We start from the raw sequence: 19,404 nt of genomic DNA, 5'->3' as shown, positions 1-19,404 counted from the left end.
TACTAGCAAAAAAAATTTTAATGCAACCAAGTTTTGATAGGAAAAGTACTTATATTTTAAGAATATAAAGCATATCATGAAAAGAAAACAAGCAATCGATTGATGGAGAAATTGTAGCAATTGTAAACTTTTAATGTAAACTTTTAAACTATTTAAATTTTTTTATTAGTTAAAAGTATATATATATAGAAGAATATTTAAAAAAATACTTTTTTCCAATGTTAAAAAGCATGATATGCCTACAATACTTAGACCTGATAAATAAGCAAACTCTTTCTTTCCAAGAGGTCTTCTTTCTAAAGACTTTTTTTCAATTTTTTTTTAATTTTCTATTAAAAAAACACTATCAATCATCTGAAGGTTTTTAAATTAGTTAACCTGACACTGATATTTCAAAGTTACTTGTAACGCAATATTATAAAGTGCATAATAATCATTTTAGTTTTTAAAATCGAAGATGAAATGTTCATTATTTTTCATTGATAGCTTTTTAAATTGTTTTTTTTTCCAAAAATGTGATTAAGAATTTGAGGCCACATATTCTTGAGAAAAAAAGAACAAAGAAAAAGTTGTTTATTGCACAGACTTTAATTTTATAAGTTTAGGATGTATGTTTACTCGATAAAATTAAGGTGGTTTTAAAATATTTTTGTATCTGTAAGATACTATGCTGACCAAAGCATAATTCCATCAAACAATCTTTTTTCAATGGAGTTTATATTAAATATATTAAATTAATATGCAACAGAAAAAATAAATTAAATTATTAGGCAACAGAAGATCAGAACTAGGATCTAAAATGTTTTAAGGTACTTTACAAAACAATTAAACTTGGTTCTAATTAACGCTAATAAATGATATCAATCTAAAGATTCCAAACTAGTGTTCTTTATATCATTATAACATTAGAAAAACTTGACACAAAAAAAAAATTATGTCTGAAGCTTTTGTTTGGAAACTGATCAGTTCATTTAAATACCAAATTTTAAAATTCCAATAATTTATATTCATCTTGACTAGACCAAGTATAAACAAAGAAGTTTTAAAAATGAAAGCATCAAGTTTTATTTTTTATTTTTTTACAGTTTTGCAAGATGAATGTATTGTAAAATAGTTCGAGTTTTGCAAGATTGAAACATTTTCTCATTTTTATCTTTTGTCAGTTTTGTCACTTTTTATCTCGCAGTTTTGTCACATTTTTTGTGGCATCTACAGTACTTTCAAAAAAAAATCCTAAACTAGAAACTAAAAAAATTTTTCTAATTTAAAAATATTTCTAATTTTTTATTATTTATCTTCTTTTTTACATCAATTTAAAAAGATTGTTGCAAATTTTGTTTGAAACAAACAAAATTTACATTACAATAACATAAAGTGAATTTGTTATTGTCATGTTAACTGTAAAGAAAAGATTTTCCTATCACGCAAAGTCTTCAGCAAAAGTGAATTTGTTAGTGCCATGTTAACTGTAGAGAAAAGGTTTTCCTATCACGCAAAGTCTTCAGCAACAATGTCTACTTTTTTATGATGTTTGAAAAAAGAACTAAATGCTATAAATGAACTAATTAAACTATTTTTATTCACCAAATCTAAAAATAAAAAGATTTTAAATTAAACTGTAAAATAAAATTTTAGACTGAAGGAAATTAAAATGTATGACATGATGCGAGATTTTGTTATCTACGTTATGTTTGTAATTGCTCTATGCCAAGTCACATACTCATTTATGGATTCTAGATCATACATGGTTCAAAAAAGTTTAGATAACATATTTATACAAGAATCTGATTCAGGACCTGGTTTTAGAGATGTAAGAAATTTTATTTAATCTTTTCCTTGTTTACTCAAATTTTAAAAATGAAACAAAGAAACAAAATTTTTTTAAACCTTTTTAATCTTTAACTTTTTTTTTAATGTTTTATATAACAGATCAAGTCTTTAAATGATGTGTGGCCATGGCTAAACAGCACTGTTGTGAATGCCTTGTTTAGTCCACACTTGTATAATGGGTATCCTAATGCACCTGGATTCACAAAAGATCTTTCTTCTCATTTATTTGGTGGAGCAAGGTTGCGTCAATTAAGAGTAGAAAAAGGTTTCTTTTAGCTATTCTAACAATTTGTTGTTTTTCATAAATGATTTATAAAATGTTATAATTTTTTATATTATACTTCCATATACAGAACCAAGATGTTTAAATATCTGAACAAATTTATCTTTTAACTTTACTTTTCAACCATTGATTTGTTTTCTCAATATTATGATATCTGTTGCTTTTTTTTATATTTGTTTTACATTAAAAACAAAAACTACAAAATTTGATTAAAAATTGATAAAGTTCTACAAAATGAGTAATAAAAACAACAAAAACACTTTTAAAATTTTTTTTTTAATTAAAAAAAGTTATACATGTTTACATATTTATTTAAGTTTATATATATATATTTTTTTCTTCAATTTCTTCAAAAATGATTTTCAAATAATAATTTTTAACTTTCTTATTGCAAAATTTGTTTAAAGATTCTTGTGTTGTCCACCCTGACTTCAAAAGGATAATTTCTCAATGCAAAAGTTGGTACACCATATTTAATGAAGACAATGAAAATTATGCTCCTGGTTGGAAGCTTTTACTTAATAATACAGTTAAATCAAAGTATTCAGATCCATGGCAATACCAATCTTCCAGTGTTCTTCAGACCTACCCGTTTATTGGTAAAGCATTTTTTTATTGATATTTACAAATTTTATACTAGTGGTTTTTAAATTGAATTTGCAATTAGTATCTATTCGGATTTTTCATTACCTGGTGGTGTTTGATTTAAAAACTGCATGGCAGAAGTTTGAAGTTAAATTCTTTTTGTTTCTTTTAGTTATTCTTATTGTGTTTATTTCAATTTTTTTTTTTTTTACTTAAGTATCGTCTAAAGATCAATAAGGTAAATTTAAATTACTGAAAAATTAAAGTCATATTTTATCATTAAGAGGTAGAATATAAAGAACATCTAGGTAGAACTAACAAAATAGAAAGAAAAAAATGTAATAAAAAAGAAGAGTATTTAAATTTTTATATAAAATTTAATCATTTCGACTTAAGTATAAGAAATAATCATACCAATTTGCAATGACTCAGATAAAACTGAAGAAATGAAAAAGAGAAGAAAAAATAAAAAGTAAACATCAAAATATTTATCAAATTTTTATTCTTCCTCATTAAAATATAGCAGCATATATGATCCTGCCAGTTTGTAATATAAAAGATATTGTATATAACATAAACTGTTGCCTGTTTTTCGTAAAAAAAAAAAAAAAAGGTTAAGGAAATAAAATGAAGAATAAAAAATATATAAATTAAAAAAAAAACGAAGGTAGAAAAGGTATTGAAATTTGTAAAAAAAAATTATTTTACCAATTTAAATCAACTTGTTTCTTCCCACAGGGGTCTTGATTTTCAAGGTTCGAGTTTCGAAGTTATAGAGTTGAGAGATGGTTGTAACATCAATTAAGTAGCCTCCTCGTCTGCAGTAGCCTTCTCAACCTTGTCTAAAAAACAAGTTAATACCTAAAAGTACTTGGGTGTATTGTTGTATGTTTCTTTTTTATGTATATGTTACGCTGAATTTGCGAACTTGCCGAATTAGTGAAATTACCAAAATATTGCCGATTTCACGAATTCGGCAAATTAAGTTCGGCATACTTCATTTTTTTTTTTTTCTTTTATAAAATCAGAAAAAAATGAAAAAATTATTGCTGCCCATGCTAAATCCTCATATAATGTAGCATTAATTAATTGGATTAATTAATTAATTTATTTTTTATAACAATTAGTTAGAAGAGTTTTTTAAGTTTTAAAATCTATAGCATAAAATAATTTATTGAGTTTTAAAAATTTTAGGATACTTGGCTACTTACACTGGTGGAGGGTATGTCGCGGATTTGGGTCATTATCCTTTAAAAAGTCACCAAATCATAAATGATCTTCATCAAAACAAATGGATTGATGGAAGGACACGTGCTTTGTTCTTGGAGTTTTCAACTTATAATCCACAAGTAAATTTGTTTGGCATTGTTAACTTGTTACTCGAGTTCTCACCTTCAAGTGCTGTGGAGTTTTTTAGTAGCATACATATTGCTAGATTGTACACGTTTGCTGGTGAAACAGCAACTTTAACTCTGGTGTGTCAAGTATTTGTTGTTTTCTTTTTTCTTATTGCGATGTATAAAGAAGCAAAGAAAATTTACAAAATGAAAAAATTGTATTTCAGAGGTATTTATGTTTATTAATTTATTAATAATATTAATTGTTATATATTTATTAATTTATTTATTAATTATTAGTTTTTTTAAGACTTTGAATTATACCTTAAATCTAACCCATCATTTTATGAAATTATGCACATTTTAAAATCTCCCAACAAAGAAAATTTGATGTGGAACACATGTGTCATTAAATGAAAGCCACAGTTGATTTATGGGATGGCTATGTTGGCCGTGTGTGGCTATGGTATTTATACTACTTAGGTGGTAGCCACTTATGGCCCACATGTGGCTATAATACTTATACCACTGAAGTACTATAAATACCATACCCATACATGGCCCACATCTACATAAATTGGGATTTTCACATGTGGCAAGTACCAAATGCACATATATATATTCACACACACACATAATTTAATGGTATGATTCGTATGATATATAATCATATAATTTTCAGGATTCTGGAATCTTTATGAGTTTTTTCTCATAATTCTGTTGCTTATTACGACTGGTGTCTTTTTTTCACGAGTTATGTTAGTAAAGAAGGCTGTTAAAAGCATTCATGAAGAGCAAAAAAAATTTGTGAGTTTCAACAGAATTGTGCAATGGGATCAACTTTTTTCTGGCTTAACGTCAGTTTTGGTATTGTTGACTTGCATCAAGTCTATTCGCATTCTTCAATATAACAAAACTATTTCCGTTTTTGTTTTGACTCTTAAAAAAAGTGCTAGCCCTCTTGCTGCATTTCTTTTAATATTTGTAATATTTTTTACGTCATTTACAGCGTGGGCTTATTTGATGTTTATTCCGTATCTTCCAGAGTATAGTAACTACATTTCTGCCTCTGAGTCAGTGATGTCGTTGCTATTGGGTAGTTTTAAGTTTAAGGACATCGTATCTGCAAAACCTGTTTTGGGCTCTTTATGGTTTACTTTAATCATGATTTTTGGTGTAATGTATATCATGAATGTTTTTTTAACAATTGTCATGGAAACTTACGCATCGGTTAACAAAGATCTTTCGATGACAAGTCAAAAGTACGAAATCGTCGACTTTATGATCAAGAAGTTTTTAAAGTTAATAAGTCGCGACCCACAATCTGAAGCACCAGAAGAAATTGGAGTCGTTAATATGGCGATGGAAAACCTAAGTGAATCAGAACCATCTAACAATATACAGAAACATTACAAGAATAAATCTAATGCTCATTTAATAAACAAACATCACTCCGACCACGACATCGAAAATAAGTTATTAGCTTTAGAAAAATCTCTTGATAAATATTGGAAAATGACGTGCGCTTTTGATAGTATGGAAGAAACTGTAGGAAAGCGTGTGTTGAGTGTTCAAGACTGGGATTTTGATGAAACTCAAGAAGATGTGATGCAAAAAACTTTGCAAGCGGAGCTTGCTAAATGGTCGTAAACAAATGTTGCATTTTTTATTTATTTTCAAGATATAAAACGAAATTCGTAGAGGAATGGATGGCGTATTTGGGCTGTTGATAAGTATGCAGTTAAGAGAACTCCCCGACCCAGTCAAAAAGTTTTTTTTACTACATGGATCGTGCTTTACTACTAGATGTTTTTTTTAAGGACAAGAGGAAGAGACCTTTTACCTCCGTCGAGTAATTTAACTTATCTACAGTTTTGTTTATGTAAGCACTTATTATATAATTCTTGTTATATAAATGTACAATATTTTTTTATTTTGTAATTAACATTAACGATGCCGCCTTTCAAACACAACGTTAAATATATGCTTAGTATAATATATGCTAGTATAAAGTAACATATTGTCCATATGCACTTATTTTTACATAATATAGACAAAGTAAACATGCTTACATTAATTTATGTGTTTAAATTGTTTTAAATACAGGGAAACTTATATATTAAGTGCACTAAGCCTGATTATCAAGATATTTGTGGAAGCTGTTCACACCCTGAGCCGCGCAAAATATTAAAAAAATTTTCAGTAAAACTTAGCTTTCTCAATGCAAAACTTAGGCAGATTATTTATTGTGTTATATTGGTTTTATTTATTAATGGATTGGACAGTAATGTATAACATTTTACTAGCATATTCAGACAATAATTTTCATAATTAGCATAATTAGCATTATTGAGTTAATAAAAATATAAATATGATATAATAAAATGACAATATTAAGTTATGTTTGAGTATATTTGAACTTTGTAATTTATTGCGAGTTATACGGCTTATAGAAAATATTCTTTAGTAATTTTTTATTTAATTTAATTATAAAATAATATTCTTACAAAATATGATCATTAATAAAGAATACCTTAACTAAAAAAAAGTCGAACCCTTATTCAACACTAAAATACTATTCAACACTCAAAAATTGTTTAAGATAAGATAGTTCTTAAAAACAAGATTTTGTTTATGATAAAATTCCAATAGATTTTTCAAAGACGAGCAAAAATAAAAAAAAAAGCCCGAGCCATAAGCCTATTACCTAGTAGAAGTATTATTTATATATATATATATATATATATATATATATATATATATATATATATATATATATATATATATATATATATATATATATATATACATATTGTCGAATAAATACGCATTGGTTTGCTTTTGTCTGCACTATAACTTGACTAAAAGTAGATCATTACTATGACGTGTTGGTAATTTGTGGTGTTTTATGTAAATCTCTTAATTCGATATTAATTTCTTCTAAACCTCTACCTTTTGTTTCTATCGGTAGCAAAAGAGAGCATATTGCTCCAACGATGCCAAAAAATATGTAAATTGACAATGTCCAAGAAACAGCTCGATGGCTAAGAACCTACCAATAAAATCATACGTTTTAATATAATAGTTTAAATATTTAGAAATTAGTTTATAGCGGCACTGCAAGAAATCAAAGTAGCATTCCAAGAAATCAATTCAGGAATCAAAAAACTCAATTTTAACAAAAATAACATAAAAAATTTGCTTTTTTGTGCAAATAGCATTTAATTACAAAAACTTAAATACTACATTTTAACTTTAATTTTAGATTTAAAACTACATTTTTTTATTTTAACTAATAGTTTGGTTTCATGCCAAAATAAATGTTTACCAAATAAATAATTTTGACCTTAGCAAAGCTTTAACTACTGATATATAAATAAAACATTTCCAAATAAATTGCTTTCAAAATCAAAAAAAAACAAACAAAAAAAAAACAGCTTTTTAGTCATTAGTACTCAATATAGTTTGTGTATTATATATCGTCTATATTACATTACTTTTCATTTGTATTTTTAATGTACACTAGGGATGTGACTTTTTGGTAAATTTTTGATATCTCCAGTTTCCTGTATAAAAAACAGATGAACTTTGGTTTGAAAGTAACTGAAAAATCATTGGTTTTATTTATTTTTTGAAAAAGGTCACCCACCATGACCCTTGATTACACACTGACTCCCATATATCAGTGAACTATTTTTCTTCAAAAGTATATCAACCTGGGTCTCGAAAAAACCAAAATTTTATAGTGATTTCAAAATTTATAATCTTTTTTACTGAAACTTTAAAAAAAAAAAATTGCAAACAAAATGTCATAAAAAACGAACTTTTCAATTTTTAGTAAAAAACTATTGTTTTTTTAATATAAAATTTAAGCAATTTATTTTTATTTGAAACTATTATTATTTCTAAAATCTATTTAAAACTATCGTTCTTTTGAGACCCAGGTTGATATACTTTTGAAGAAAAATAGTTCACTGATATATGGGAGTCAGTGTGTAATCAAGGGTTATGGTGGGTGACCTTTAAAAAATTAAATAAAACCAATGATTTTTCATTTACTTTCAAACCAAAGTTCATCTGTTTTTTATACAGGAAACTGGAGATATCCAAAAATTTACCAAAAAGTCACATCCCTAGTGTACATTAAAAATACAAATATAGACGATATAAAATACACAAACTATATCACTGATATATGGGAGCCAGTGTGTAATCAAAGGTCACGGTGGGTGACCCTTTTCAAAAATCAAATTTCAACTATTGCAAAGGTTGCTTAAAGCAATATTTTCAAAACTTGCTCAATTTTTCAAATTACTCTGTAATAAGTTTAAAATTAAAATACCTAAAGATAACAAGAAATATTTTGAATCAAAAAAGAAAAGAACTAACGCACACCTTTATTATTGTTTTAAAAATGAACATCAACCAAACTGGCTCTTAATTCAATAATTTGGAAATGCTGTTCTTGTGAAAAAATGTAAAAAATGGTTTTTGTGAACCAATCAACATTGGAATTGAAGTTCTGTTATATCGAACTTTAATGATGGTCTTAGTTGTGCTTTGTTTGATCAGAGTTTTTGGTTACGCAACAACGATCATGGTAAAACAAATAGCTCATTTCATTTACGATGAACAATAAAAAATGTCTACAACGACGTTAACAGTTAACAGTTAAAAAGTATTTACAAAAGTGTACTCAGATAAAGTTAACAAATTTGAAAAAATATTATATTAACCTAGTGATTTTAAATATATTTTTTGGGGGAGGAAGAAGGATGAGGTTAAGTAAATAATCTTAATCTTTGCAAACATATATTTAAAGTTTGGGAAATGATAAATTTTGAAATAATTATGATAATTTTTAAAATAATCATTAAAAGCTTTGTTTTTTTATAACATGATTATATTATTATAAATATATAACTATATAATATAATTCATTTAAAAGAATTTTTTTGTTGAACACGTTATTCTTAAAATTTTACCACTTTAAAACTTAAAAAAAAATGAATAGAAAAAACTACTACCGTTCATATATATTTTAGTGTGCTTTCGTTAATATGTGAAATTCAAAATTTCATATAAAAACAATAAATAATTGTATTTACAGCAAATTTCATCAAAAGCGAAGGTAAAAAGGCGCAAAAACTAAAAAAATAAATTTGAAAGCTGTTTTTTTTTTTTTAAATCTTTTAAATATGTATTTATGTTGTAAAAAAGTTTATTCTAATTTTGATCAAACTTTAACTTATTTCTTGGGTGACCAACTTACGAACCTTGGGTGACCACCTTAACGAATACGGAGAGTTTATAAAGAAATTTTTACCTGGGCTATGAACGGAGTCAGCATGCACCCTACTCTTGATATACCCGAGCAGGATCCTAACGCCGTACCTCTTATTTCTGTTGGATAAACCTGGAATTTAACAAATACTTGCCTATAAAATTATATCAAATGTTTTATTATAAAATTATTAACTTTTATATATTTTACCTCTGGCGTGTATATATACCCTCCTATGTCTGCAACAGCAATAAAGCAACGACCACCAAACAGAAAAACTGTCGTCCATGCTCGACTAAAAAATGTGTTACATTTATAAATTAAGACAAGCTTTAATATAAATTCATATTTGCAATATGTATGTGGTGTCAGTCAAACATTTTTTTTAAGTCACTTTTTTCAATTTTTTGTGTTTTTTCTTACTCAAAAATGCTGGGTCATTACGGACACGGAAAGGGCTTTGAAATTGCTACAAAAAAGCAACAGGTAAACTTCTAAGTAGAATTTTTTAACATCAAACTAAGTTTAACGTATGTGTTACACAAAAACAACATATTTTTAAACAAATTTTCAAAACAAAAAACACATTTTTAAACAAATTTTCAAACAACTTTATTTTAAAACTTAAAAAAAAATTCATTGAAAATCGACCTAAAAATTAGAAAATAAGTATTTCAGTCACCGATAAAAACAAAAACTTTCAGTGTAAACAGGCTTTAAAAATCGTAAATCTCGTTTTATCGAAAATGACCATTTGGTTTATTTCTCAGTGTATTAAGTTCTATTTAAATTATAATAAAACAGCTGTTAGAATATACACATTTGACATCAAGCCACACTAGAATTAAATAATTTTTTGCGTGTTTTGTAAAAAATATTAGTTTAGATTTTATAAACTGAAATTTTTCATAAAAAATACTTATATTGTAAAATGAAAAATTCCCCCCACCCCCCTCCATCACTTTTATTCGATTTTTTTTATTAGATCTTTTATTAGAACCCCCTCCCCCTCCATCCCCCTGTTTATTAGATCCCTCCCCCCTCCCTTTTATAAAGGACTCAAGACTCTCGAACCGAGGGTAAGTGAGAACTAGCATCAAAAAATTAACGTTTTTTTTTGTTAACATGACTGCGGTAACGTAGACAATTATTAATACTTTAAAATTAAGTATAAAATAACGAAAGATTGTCAGAAATTTATTTTGCCAACAAAGTGTTTGTTTTTTTTAAAGTGATTATTAAAAAAATGATTTTCAAACAAAAGTTTTAGGTATATCAAGGAGGTATAATAAACACCAGTTGGAGAGAGAACAAAGCCAAAATTGTTTAAAATTGTAGTACATTATTTATAGCAAAATTAATCCAGAAGCAAATAAAATAGGGCCTTTGCGTTGAAAAAGGAAAATTTTGAAATGTAGTTTTTAAGCTATGAAAGCTTTAATCGAAATGGATTACTTTCTTATAAGGTTACTGAATAAATTTTTAACAACTTTTGAAACTATTAAAGCGTAATCACAATAAAAATCACGATCTACGTAAAGTAATCGATTTTTTGAATACTTCGATAGTATGTAAAAGTATCAAAGTTTTAGAAAATCTAGACTACCTGTTTGAACCTTATAGTTTGATTCCGCGCTTTAAAATGTTGATTCAGCAAGAAACTTTTTAAACCTCTCCTGGATTTTATTTTGTGTAAAAGAGCTTTTGCCGGATTTTAAAGCAAATTCCTATATTTTAAATATAGGAAAATAAAATACGAGGCTTCGGCGAGATTAAATGAGTGCGGGAGCGGAGAAAAGCTCTCATAAAACAAACATGGCGAGGCATGCGAGCTGTTCCTCTAAACAGCTTTTTATGAGAGCTTTTGGTTTTTCGACGAGCTATCTGTTTATTTATTAAATAAACTGCTTATTATATAGAAAATTTAAGTTTACTCTTCCTACAATCATTTACTTGTGACGTTAATGTTAACAGAATATATACGCAACGAACGTCGTTTAAAAATAGTGCCGTAAAAAAATTCCTTGACGAGCGTTTTCTTTAGGTTTCGCACTTGCTATCCATTTATTTATTAGAATTTTAATAAAAATAAACAATCGCATTTTGTAATCCAAAAAAAAAATCAATCTGAAACTAGAACTTTGTTTTTTGTTTACTCGATGTAGTTTACACAAGAGTTTTTAACTTTTCTAAACAATATCGTAATATAGAGAAAAGAAAAAAGTTTATTTTTTTCAAATGAAAAATTATACTTTTGCGAGAGCCGTAAATTGCTCCCGTAAGAGAAGCAAATTACGTGAGAGAAAGGTATTTCCGCCGAGGCCTGGAATACCTTTTTATAAACTCGGCAAAAATACTACCAATTCTTATTTAGATATTTATTAATACAATTAAAATTTGCAAATTTATTAATAATCGTTTCATAAAACACAACATAAAAAAATAACTATAAATAAACTCTAAAGAAGTGAAATTTACTGATATAGTTTTAGAATCAATATTTAATATTGGTTACCAATTTTTCTAATCTTTTATTTGCATTATTTATTTGCATTGCTTATCACGTTTTAAAACAATATTAAATAGATTTTTTTTGTGTATTTTTAAATTATGATAATTACGCGTTACTTTATTGAAAATTATGTTACAAAAAAGACGATTCTTTAAAAAATGGCGTACTTAACTTCGTTCTCCTTGCAGCTATTTTATACTTCTTTAGGTATATTATTACTTAATATTCGACTGCTACCGATAACGCGATAGCTGTTGACTCTTTACCGTGTTGTGTAACTCGACTACTATAGTGCGCTGTTTTACTTTTTTTTGCTGTAAACACTTTTTTTTGTTGATTTACAGAAAAATTTTTAAAATGTAAACAGTTAACACCAACAATAGAAAATGAGGTTGCTGTCTGCTACAGATGATTAAAAGGAATTACTATTTAAATCACAACCTAGTCTAGGCAGCAATAAGCTCACTTTTTTTTTTCTTCAATAAACCGTTTTTTCTGTACTGAAATAGTGCTACAACTCATGTACAGAAATCTTGAATTCCAAAAACTTTTCCGGGATTATACCCCAGGATCCCTTTATACAATGGGGTAAGGGAGCCAAATTCTCATGGCATAGGGCCTCTACATCCATATGGCACAAGAGTCTTCACCAAAGTAACCCAAGGCCAGGATTACTATGGTGGAGAAAAAATTAATACCACATTTTACCCGTTGAAAATTTCTTCATTTTACCTGTATCATATTTTCTTTGAAAAGTAAAAACGTTCTCTTGATAATGTTATAGCTGTTTTAGACGCCTCTGAATAAATATTTTTAAAGAATTAATGAAAATATTTTTAAAGAATTATGAAAAAATTCATTTAAATCAGTTTCAAAAATATTTTACAAAGAGTTTCTGTTAATAAATTTTTTTCGATAATTGCATTTATTTCGAAATACGTTTGAAAAAAGTTTAAAAAGGCGTTTTAAAAAAGAAACTTGTGAAATGTTCGATAAAAAACGCGTGGTTCTCTCTATAATGCTTAAGACGTTAGGTTTTGTCATTTTAAAGGTGAAAAAATGTATTGTTTATCTATATACTTATTATAATTATACTTTTCAATTTTTATTGAGGTACTAATTTCAAAGTTAAATAGAGTGTAACTCACCTTCCAGTACAAATAAAAAGAAGCATAAAGAACAGCGACATCCCAAAAAAACCTACAGCTTGCAGCCATTTTCTTCCTACGGTGTCAGCTAAACATGCTGTGATAATAACCGCTAAAAAAATCAATTTAATTTTCTGAATAGTTTTTCTAAAAAGAAATTTTAGGGGCGTTTAAAAAACAGACTGTTTTTAGGTTGCGTACCACTTAGATGTCCCATATCGTAATTTTTGCCTGGAACCTAAAAACCTTTGTTCATTCCTGATTTTTAGTGCTAAGGTTAAAAATTTCCCGGAAATTTTCAACTCGGGAAAATTTCCCGGAAATTTTCCTGAGTTAAAGTTATTTTATAATAAACGGGTCAAATTTTATGTCTTATTTAGGCAATTGTTATGCACAATTTTATGGTAAAATATTGTGAAGTAGATTATAAATATTTTAAAAAACCCACATTGAAAAACTCATTTTTTTGGTATTTTGTTGAGTTTTTTTATTATAACTTTAAGTAGCAACTATGATAATTTGTTTTTAAAATTTTCTAAAACTGTTTTATCCTGTTATTTACTAAGCATATTGATGTTCAATGCCATAGCAAGCTTTGTTTAAGGCTTAACATAATGTGCAACCCCATCCCTAAAGGGGACGGGGCACTTTTCAATATCTATTAAATTGGCCTAAAAGTTACTGAAAACTGTCAAATTATATATAAATTAATTTGATTGAATATTTTCAGTATTTTACAATTTATTCTTGATTTAAAGAGGTTATTAATGAATAAACGACAAAAAGTAAAGAAATCTTTTGCTAAATTTGAACTATTTAAAAATATAGTTAGCAATAAAAATAAAGAACTACTGATATCGAGGGCATATTTAAATTAGTGTTTTTAAGACTTTTCTTGTTTTGTTTTTAAGTCTCACTCGCCACAACTTTGCTCGGACACTTTTGACTTTATAAATCAATAAATTAAGAAATGAGGGGGGGGGGGATGAAGCCATAAAAGCACCGACTGATTTTTTTAAAATAAAAATAAAAAATGTCCTTCAAAACTAAAGCTCACCTGACTGAAATGTGTCAAATACCCAATTAGCTGACTAAACTTATCAAAAAATCAACTTTAACTAGAAAATCACCTTCTTTGTGGGGGTAGAATCCCCTTCCCCATACACCCTCCCCCTAAAATCGTCTTTGTATAGCATGCGATCGTTAAATTCGGAACGATGAATTTCCTTTTTTTTTTCACTAACACATTTTAAAACTACTTTTTTTTTTGCGCAATGATAGTAATAATTAAAAACATCAACAAACGAGTCAAAATATTTCTTTAAATTAAAATGTTTTTGAAACAGTTAGAAAAAGGAATCTAAAAAATCCTTCCGCATCGTTACTTTAAATCGTTAAAGCATCTGAATCTAGCAAAACTACTATAAATATGGTCATAAAACGATACAAGTGCTCTCTATCTATCGAACGAGCAAAAGGATCTGGAAGAAAGAGTGGCTTTAAGGATAAGAAAGCAGCAATTAGTATTCGACAATTCCACGCAAAATCCCGGCTTATCGAACAGAAAACGAGCCAAAAGGTATAAAATTTCAGAGTTTTTTTGTCAGGAAAGTTAAGAAATTTAACAATTTCAAGTCTTATCAAGCCATTAAATATCCAAAGCGATCAGATTACAATCACTGACTGCTAAAACTCGAGCTCGAAACTTTTATGACAAAGTGCATACAAAAATTAATCTTTACAGATAAAAATTTGTTGTTTTTTTAAAACACTCCACAAAAATAATAAACAATAAAACTTATTATTCTAAAAAAATCTTGTTCTTTATATTTAGTGAATACTTTACATTGTAGTTGAGAGAAGTAAAAGCTAGAAATATGTTATACACAGGCTAAAAAGGCAAGCTTACTCAGAAAACATCTACTATTTGTTGTTTCACAATAGTAATGTAAGTAAAAGTAACATATAGCGGCTTAAGCATTTTGTTGCTTTTTTAAAGAAATGCGCGATTCTTAAATTGACTATAAAAATTTTACTAAAAGATGTGCACTTTTCGCTTGTGGCTCTTTATTATTTTAGATTTTTTGTTGAAATATTCAACGCATATCCAAATACCACGATGACAAAACGCATATTTTTGAAACAAAGAAATTTTCTAAAAGTATATAATAACTATAAGTTTATTGCTATTAAATTTTTTTGAAAACTTCCCCAAATTTTCAACCCTAGTGGTAGCCTAGTATAAATTTCAATCTTTACCTAAACTAGGCCTTTGAAACTAGATATTAGACCTTTCAGTTAGAAAGTTAGACTATCAGGTCAGATTATCCTGCTACTGGTAACATGTAACCCAGTACAATCTGCTTCATGTCCTGCTGCCTTGTAACATATGCCTTTTTAGGCAAAGGCTAGATGCCAACTCCGACTTAAAGCACCCCCTGCCTTGGGACTCTTGGTTGAGTAAAGGCTAAAGATGGTGTCTCAATAAAAATACTCATCTTGGGCAGATGTTAAATGCATCCGGCTATTGTCTTGTAGAAGGCTTCTAGGCAAAGACTTAAAGGATAGACAGATTCTATCTGCTAACCAACCTCGCACCCCTTCTTCATCTTTTAGGCTCGTCAGATGTATTTTTAATACATTTTTTCCAGTTTAGGATGTTGAATGCTGGATCTTCTTGACTCATGCATGGGTTTTGCTTGTGTTTCTATTTTTATGACTAGAAAAACTCATTCTATCAACACCTAATGAGGGTACAGCTCTAAAACTCAGTTTTATGGTTCTGAGGAAGGCTGGTAGTCACGTTTCTTGAACTCTGTGGTAGCTCTCAGAAAGGCTGATTCCATCAACAACTGAAAAATATCAAAGTATTAATAGTGCCATGTTGCGCATGGATGGTGTCCCTGTTTGTACTTTTGGTGTGCATTGCCAAGGCCACATTTGGAGCCCTTTGTTACGGCGGGTTTATAAATAGTAATGTGGCAATTGCTTGGGCTATTAAGCAGTGTTCTGAGTACTATCTATGCTTTGAGTCAAGTTCTCTACTCGACTTATGTCTAGTTTCTGATCCTAGTCATTGCTCAGTTTCTCCACATTTACCCTTAGGTGCTTCTGATCACAGTTTGATCTCTCTAAAATTAATATCTCATTCTTCTTCATCACCCAAATCCCCCTATCATCATACCTCTTACAACTACCTTAAAGCTGACTGGGATTCTTTCCGTAATTTTCTTCGTGATGGCCCTTGGGTCAAAATCTTTCGTCTTCCTGTCAACAAATGTGCTTCTTACATAACTTCCCGCCAAAAGCCCGCTATTCTCAGGTCATGAAATCTCGTATCTCATCTCAAAAATTAGGCTCTCGTGACTTCTGGAGAATCTTTAATAGTATCAATAATAAGGGCAAATCTGTTATTCCACCTATCTTGTATGGTTCAGACTTTGTCACCTCACCTAAAGACAAAGCTCAATTGTTTACTAAGAACTTTTCATCAATATCATTTCTTGATTCCACTAGTTGCGTTCTACCTGATATTGCCAACAAACAGGTTGATCCATTGCTTGACATTCGTACTACTCCAGCTTATGCATCTAGAGTGATTTCCTGCTTAGACTCTTCTACAGCGTGTGGCCCAGACAACATATCTGTTATTGTCTTGCAGAAGTGTTCTCCGGAGCTGTCGTCTATACTTTCAAAACTATTCAACTAGTGGTTATCAGAGTCTTGTTTTCCAGCCTGCTGGAAAGCGGCATCTATCATCCCTATTTTCAAAAATTCTTGAGAGCAATCTGATTCGTCTAAGTACCGTCCCATTAGTCTTCTTTCTATCATAAGCAAGGTTTTTGAACCTTTATTTGACAAACACTTAATCTCTTATCTTGAATCTAATAACTTTCTTTCTGAACATCAATATGGATTTCAATCTTCTTATTCTAGAGCTGATTTGCTAACAGTAATAACCGATAGGTTTTATCGTGCATTAGATAAAGGTGGAGAGGTTAAGGCCATCGCTCTTGACATTTCTAAAACTTTTGATAAAGTTTGGCATGCTGTTCTTCTCCATAAGCTTTCTTCTTATGGTGTATCTGGCAACATCTTTAAGATTATTGAATCTTTCCTTTCCAATTGTCGTATAAAAGTTGTCCTTGATGGACAGCACTCTTCTTCTCATTCTGTAACTTCAGGGGATCCTCAAGGTTCTATCATTAGCCCTATACTCTTTTTATTTTACATTAACGATCATCCAGATATTCTCACATCTAAGGTGGCATTGTTTGCTAATGATACTACCATATATTCTTGTCATGATAAGAAGCCAACACTCTCTGATTGCTTGGAGGGGGCATTTGAGCTTGAAAAATATCTTATTCTGCTACAGCATGGGGCTCACAGTGGCTAGTGAACTTTAATACAGACAAAACTCAATTTTTTTCAGCCAATTGTTATCGTAATAATTTAGATCTTCCTATATTTATGAACAGTAATGTACTCGATGAGTCATCCACTCTTCATCTTCTAGGATTAACTCTTACATCTTTCTTGGAAACCATATATCAAATCTGTTGCAAAATTAGCATCTGCTAAGGTTGCATCTCTTTATCGAGCTTGACACTTTCTCACTCCGGATTCTATTCTTTATCTTTATGAATCTCAAATCCAGCCTTGTATGGAATACTGTTGCCATAGCGGTGCGGATCTTCTAATGATGCTTTTTCTTTTTTAGACAAGGTGCAAAAACCATTGTAGACATAGTTGAACCTGCTCTTGCAGCCAACCTCCAACCATTATCATATCGTCGTAATGTTGCTTCTCTTTCTCTTTTCTACAAATACTATAATGGGCACTGCTCTAAAGAGCTAGCGTCTCTTGTGCTATCTACTAAAATTCATTCTCGTGTTACTCGTCATTCAATTAGGTCTCATCCTTTTTCTGTGACTATTTCTAAGTGCTCCAAAAACTCTTATTTGTCTAGTTTTTTTCCTCAAACATTAGTTCTTTGAAATTTGCTTCCTTCATCTTGCTTTCCTGATTCATATAATTTGCAATCCTTTATGTCGTCTGTCAATCGTTATCTTGCTCTACAATCTTCATCTTTTCTCTTCCAGTAACTTTAACTTTAATTAGTGGTTGCCTGCAGCCTTGTTGGAAGCGAAGATGTTTAAAAAAAAAAAAAAAGTTATAGACCTTTCAGTTAGTTATATTCAGTAAGTCTTAAAAAGTTTTAAATTAGTTAAAAAATTTTAACTAAAGTTTTTTTTTAAATGTCTTCGGTATCCTAGTGGGTCCAGTTATAGCATACTTACTAAAAATAATTATTAATTAAAAGTATTTAGCTTCCTCTGCTCTTAATTATTCCTCACCTCTTTATTCGCTTACCTCTAGAAATATTTATTTGTTGATACATTTACATTTAAAAACTTGCATTAATATTTTGACAATTTATGTAAATGTGCGGTTATAACATTTTACCTGGAAAATCTGCTGCAAGTACGTAAAAAAAATGAAGATAATCTTCGCTAGTTAGTGCTTTGCATCCGTCTTTTAACTGATTTGGATTGTCACCTCCTAATAAGTATAAAAGATTTAGTATAAAGTCTTTTTTTAAAAAGAAGTTTTAATCAGCCCTAAGCTTTTTTCACATTATAATATACATTTTATATTTTTATATTTTATACAATATATAATATATATATTGTATAAATTTGCGGAATTAAATTACTTGTGTGCTCCATTTTTTTTATGTTGTATAAGATATACATACTTTTTTAATTATTTTTACTTTTTTTTTTATATTAGGGAGCTCCAAGAAGACCTAATGATCTCATTCACAGAGTACCGTGAAAAGAAATCACTTATTATAAGTCTCATTCTTTAGCTAGGATAAATTCAACAGATTATTTTAAGCAAAAACAAAAACATGTTTACGCAAGTATCTTGACGAATCCTTTTAAAAAATCTAAAATGAATTTTGTTTGAATCAAAAAAACATCATTTCCCGGTTAATTTTCTATAAAAAGCCAATAAAAATAAATAGAATTACACGAGGGTGATTTGGATGAAGTACAAAATAATTTTCTGAATCTCTTTACTTTGGAAATCTACCCGTAGTAAAATTTAACTAGTGCTATTTTCTGATGTATGATGTTTAGTAGATATTCTGATGTATGATGTTTAGTAGATATTCTAATGTATGATCTTTAGTAGATATTCCGATGCATAAAGTAATTTGTTTAATAAATTTTTAATAATTAGGTTTGATGTTAAAGAGACGATCCATTTCTTCCATCCAGATATTGATTTAACTATGTGGATTCCTCCAAAAACTCTACTATTTGACTAACAGTAAAACAAAAAGTTTTTGCTGTACAACTTGCATGTGAAATATATACTTATGCTAATGTTGTAAGCATTATATTATTGATACA

The 19,404-nt window shown here is 28.7% G+C and overlaps 2 protein-coding genes across 3 annotated transcripts in view; one reads left to right on the top strand and one right to left on the bottom strand.

Moving 5' to 3' along the window:
• The window catches only part of LOC100197512 (polycystin family receptor for egg jelly), a 90,665-nt gene extending 84,563 nt beyond the window's left edge, over positions 1 to 6,102 (top strand). For both annotated transcript variants that reach the window (XM_065807790.1, XM_065807792.1), the window contains 5 exons: positions 1,636 to 1,810; positions 1,930 to 2,095; positions 2,521 to 2,712; positions 3,893 to 4,264; positions 4,718 to 6,102. In XM_065807790.1, coding sequence (XP_065663862.1) covers positions 1,636 to 1,810; positions 1,930 to 2,095; positions 2,521 to 2,712; positions 3,893 to 4,264; positions 4,718 to 5,685 — 1,873 coding nt within the window. In that variant the 3' untranslated portion in view covers positions 5,686 to 6,102. The remainder of the gene's footprint in view (positions 1 to 1,635; positions 1,811 to 1,929; positions 2,096 to 2,520; positions 2,713 to 3,892; positions 4,265 to 4,717) is intronic.
• A 790-nt stretch (positions 6,103 to 6,892) lies between these two features.
• Positions 6,893 to 19,404, bottom strand: part of LOC100210739 (synaptic vesicle 2-related protein) — a 39,317-nt gene continuing 26,805 nt past the window's right edge. The window contains exons 11-15 of the mRNA XM_065807793.1: positions 18,449 to 18,544; positions 12,980 to 13,091; positions 9,530 to 9,614; positions 9,362 to 9,451; positions 6,893 to 7,087 (exon numbers count right to left, since the gene is read on the bottom strand). Coding sequence (XP_065663865.1) covers positions 6,914 to 7,087; positions 9,362 to 9,451; positions 9,530 to 9,614; positions 12,980 to 13,091; positions 18,449 to 18,544 — 557 coding nt within the window. The 3' untranslated portion in view covers positions 6,893 to 6,913. The remainder of the gene's footprint in view (positions 7,088 to 9,361; positions 9,452 to 9,529; positions 9,615 to 12,979; positions 13,092 to 18,448; positions 18,545 to 19,404) is intronic.

This window comes from Hydra vulgaris, chromosome 10 (genome assembly GCF_038396675.1).
Source record: "Hydra vulgaris chromosome 10, alternate assembly HydraT2T_AEP".
NCBI lineage: Eukaryota > Metazoa > Cnidaria > Hydrozoa > Anthoathecata > Hydridae > Hydra > Hydra vulgaris.
This window is presented reverse-complemented; position numbering and strand designations above follow the sequence as displayed.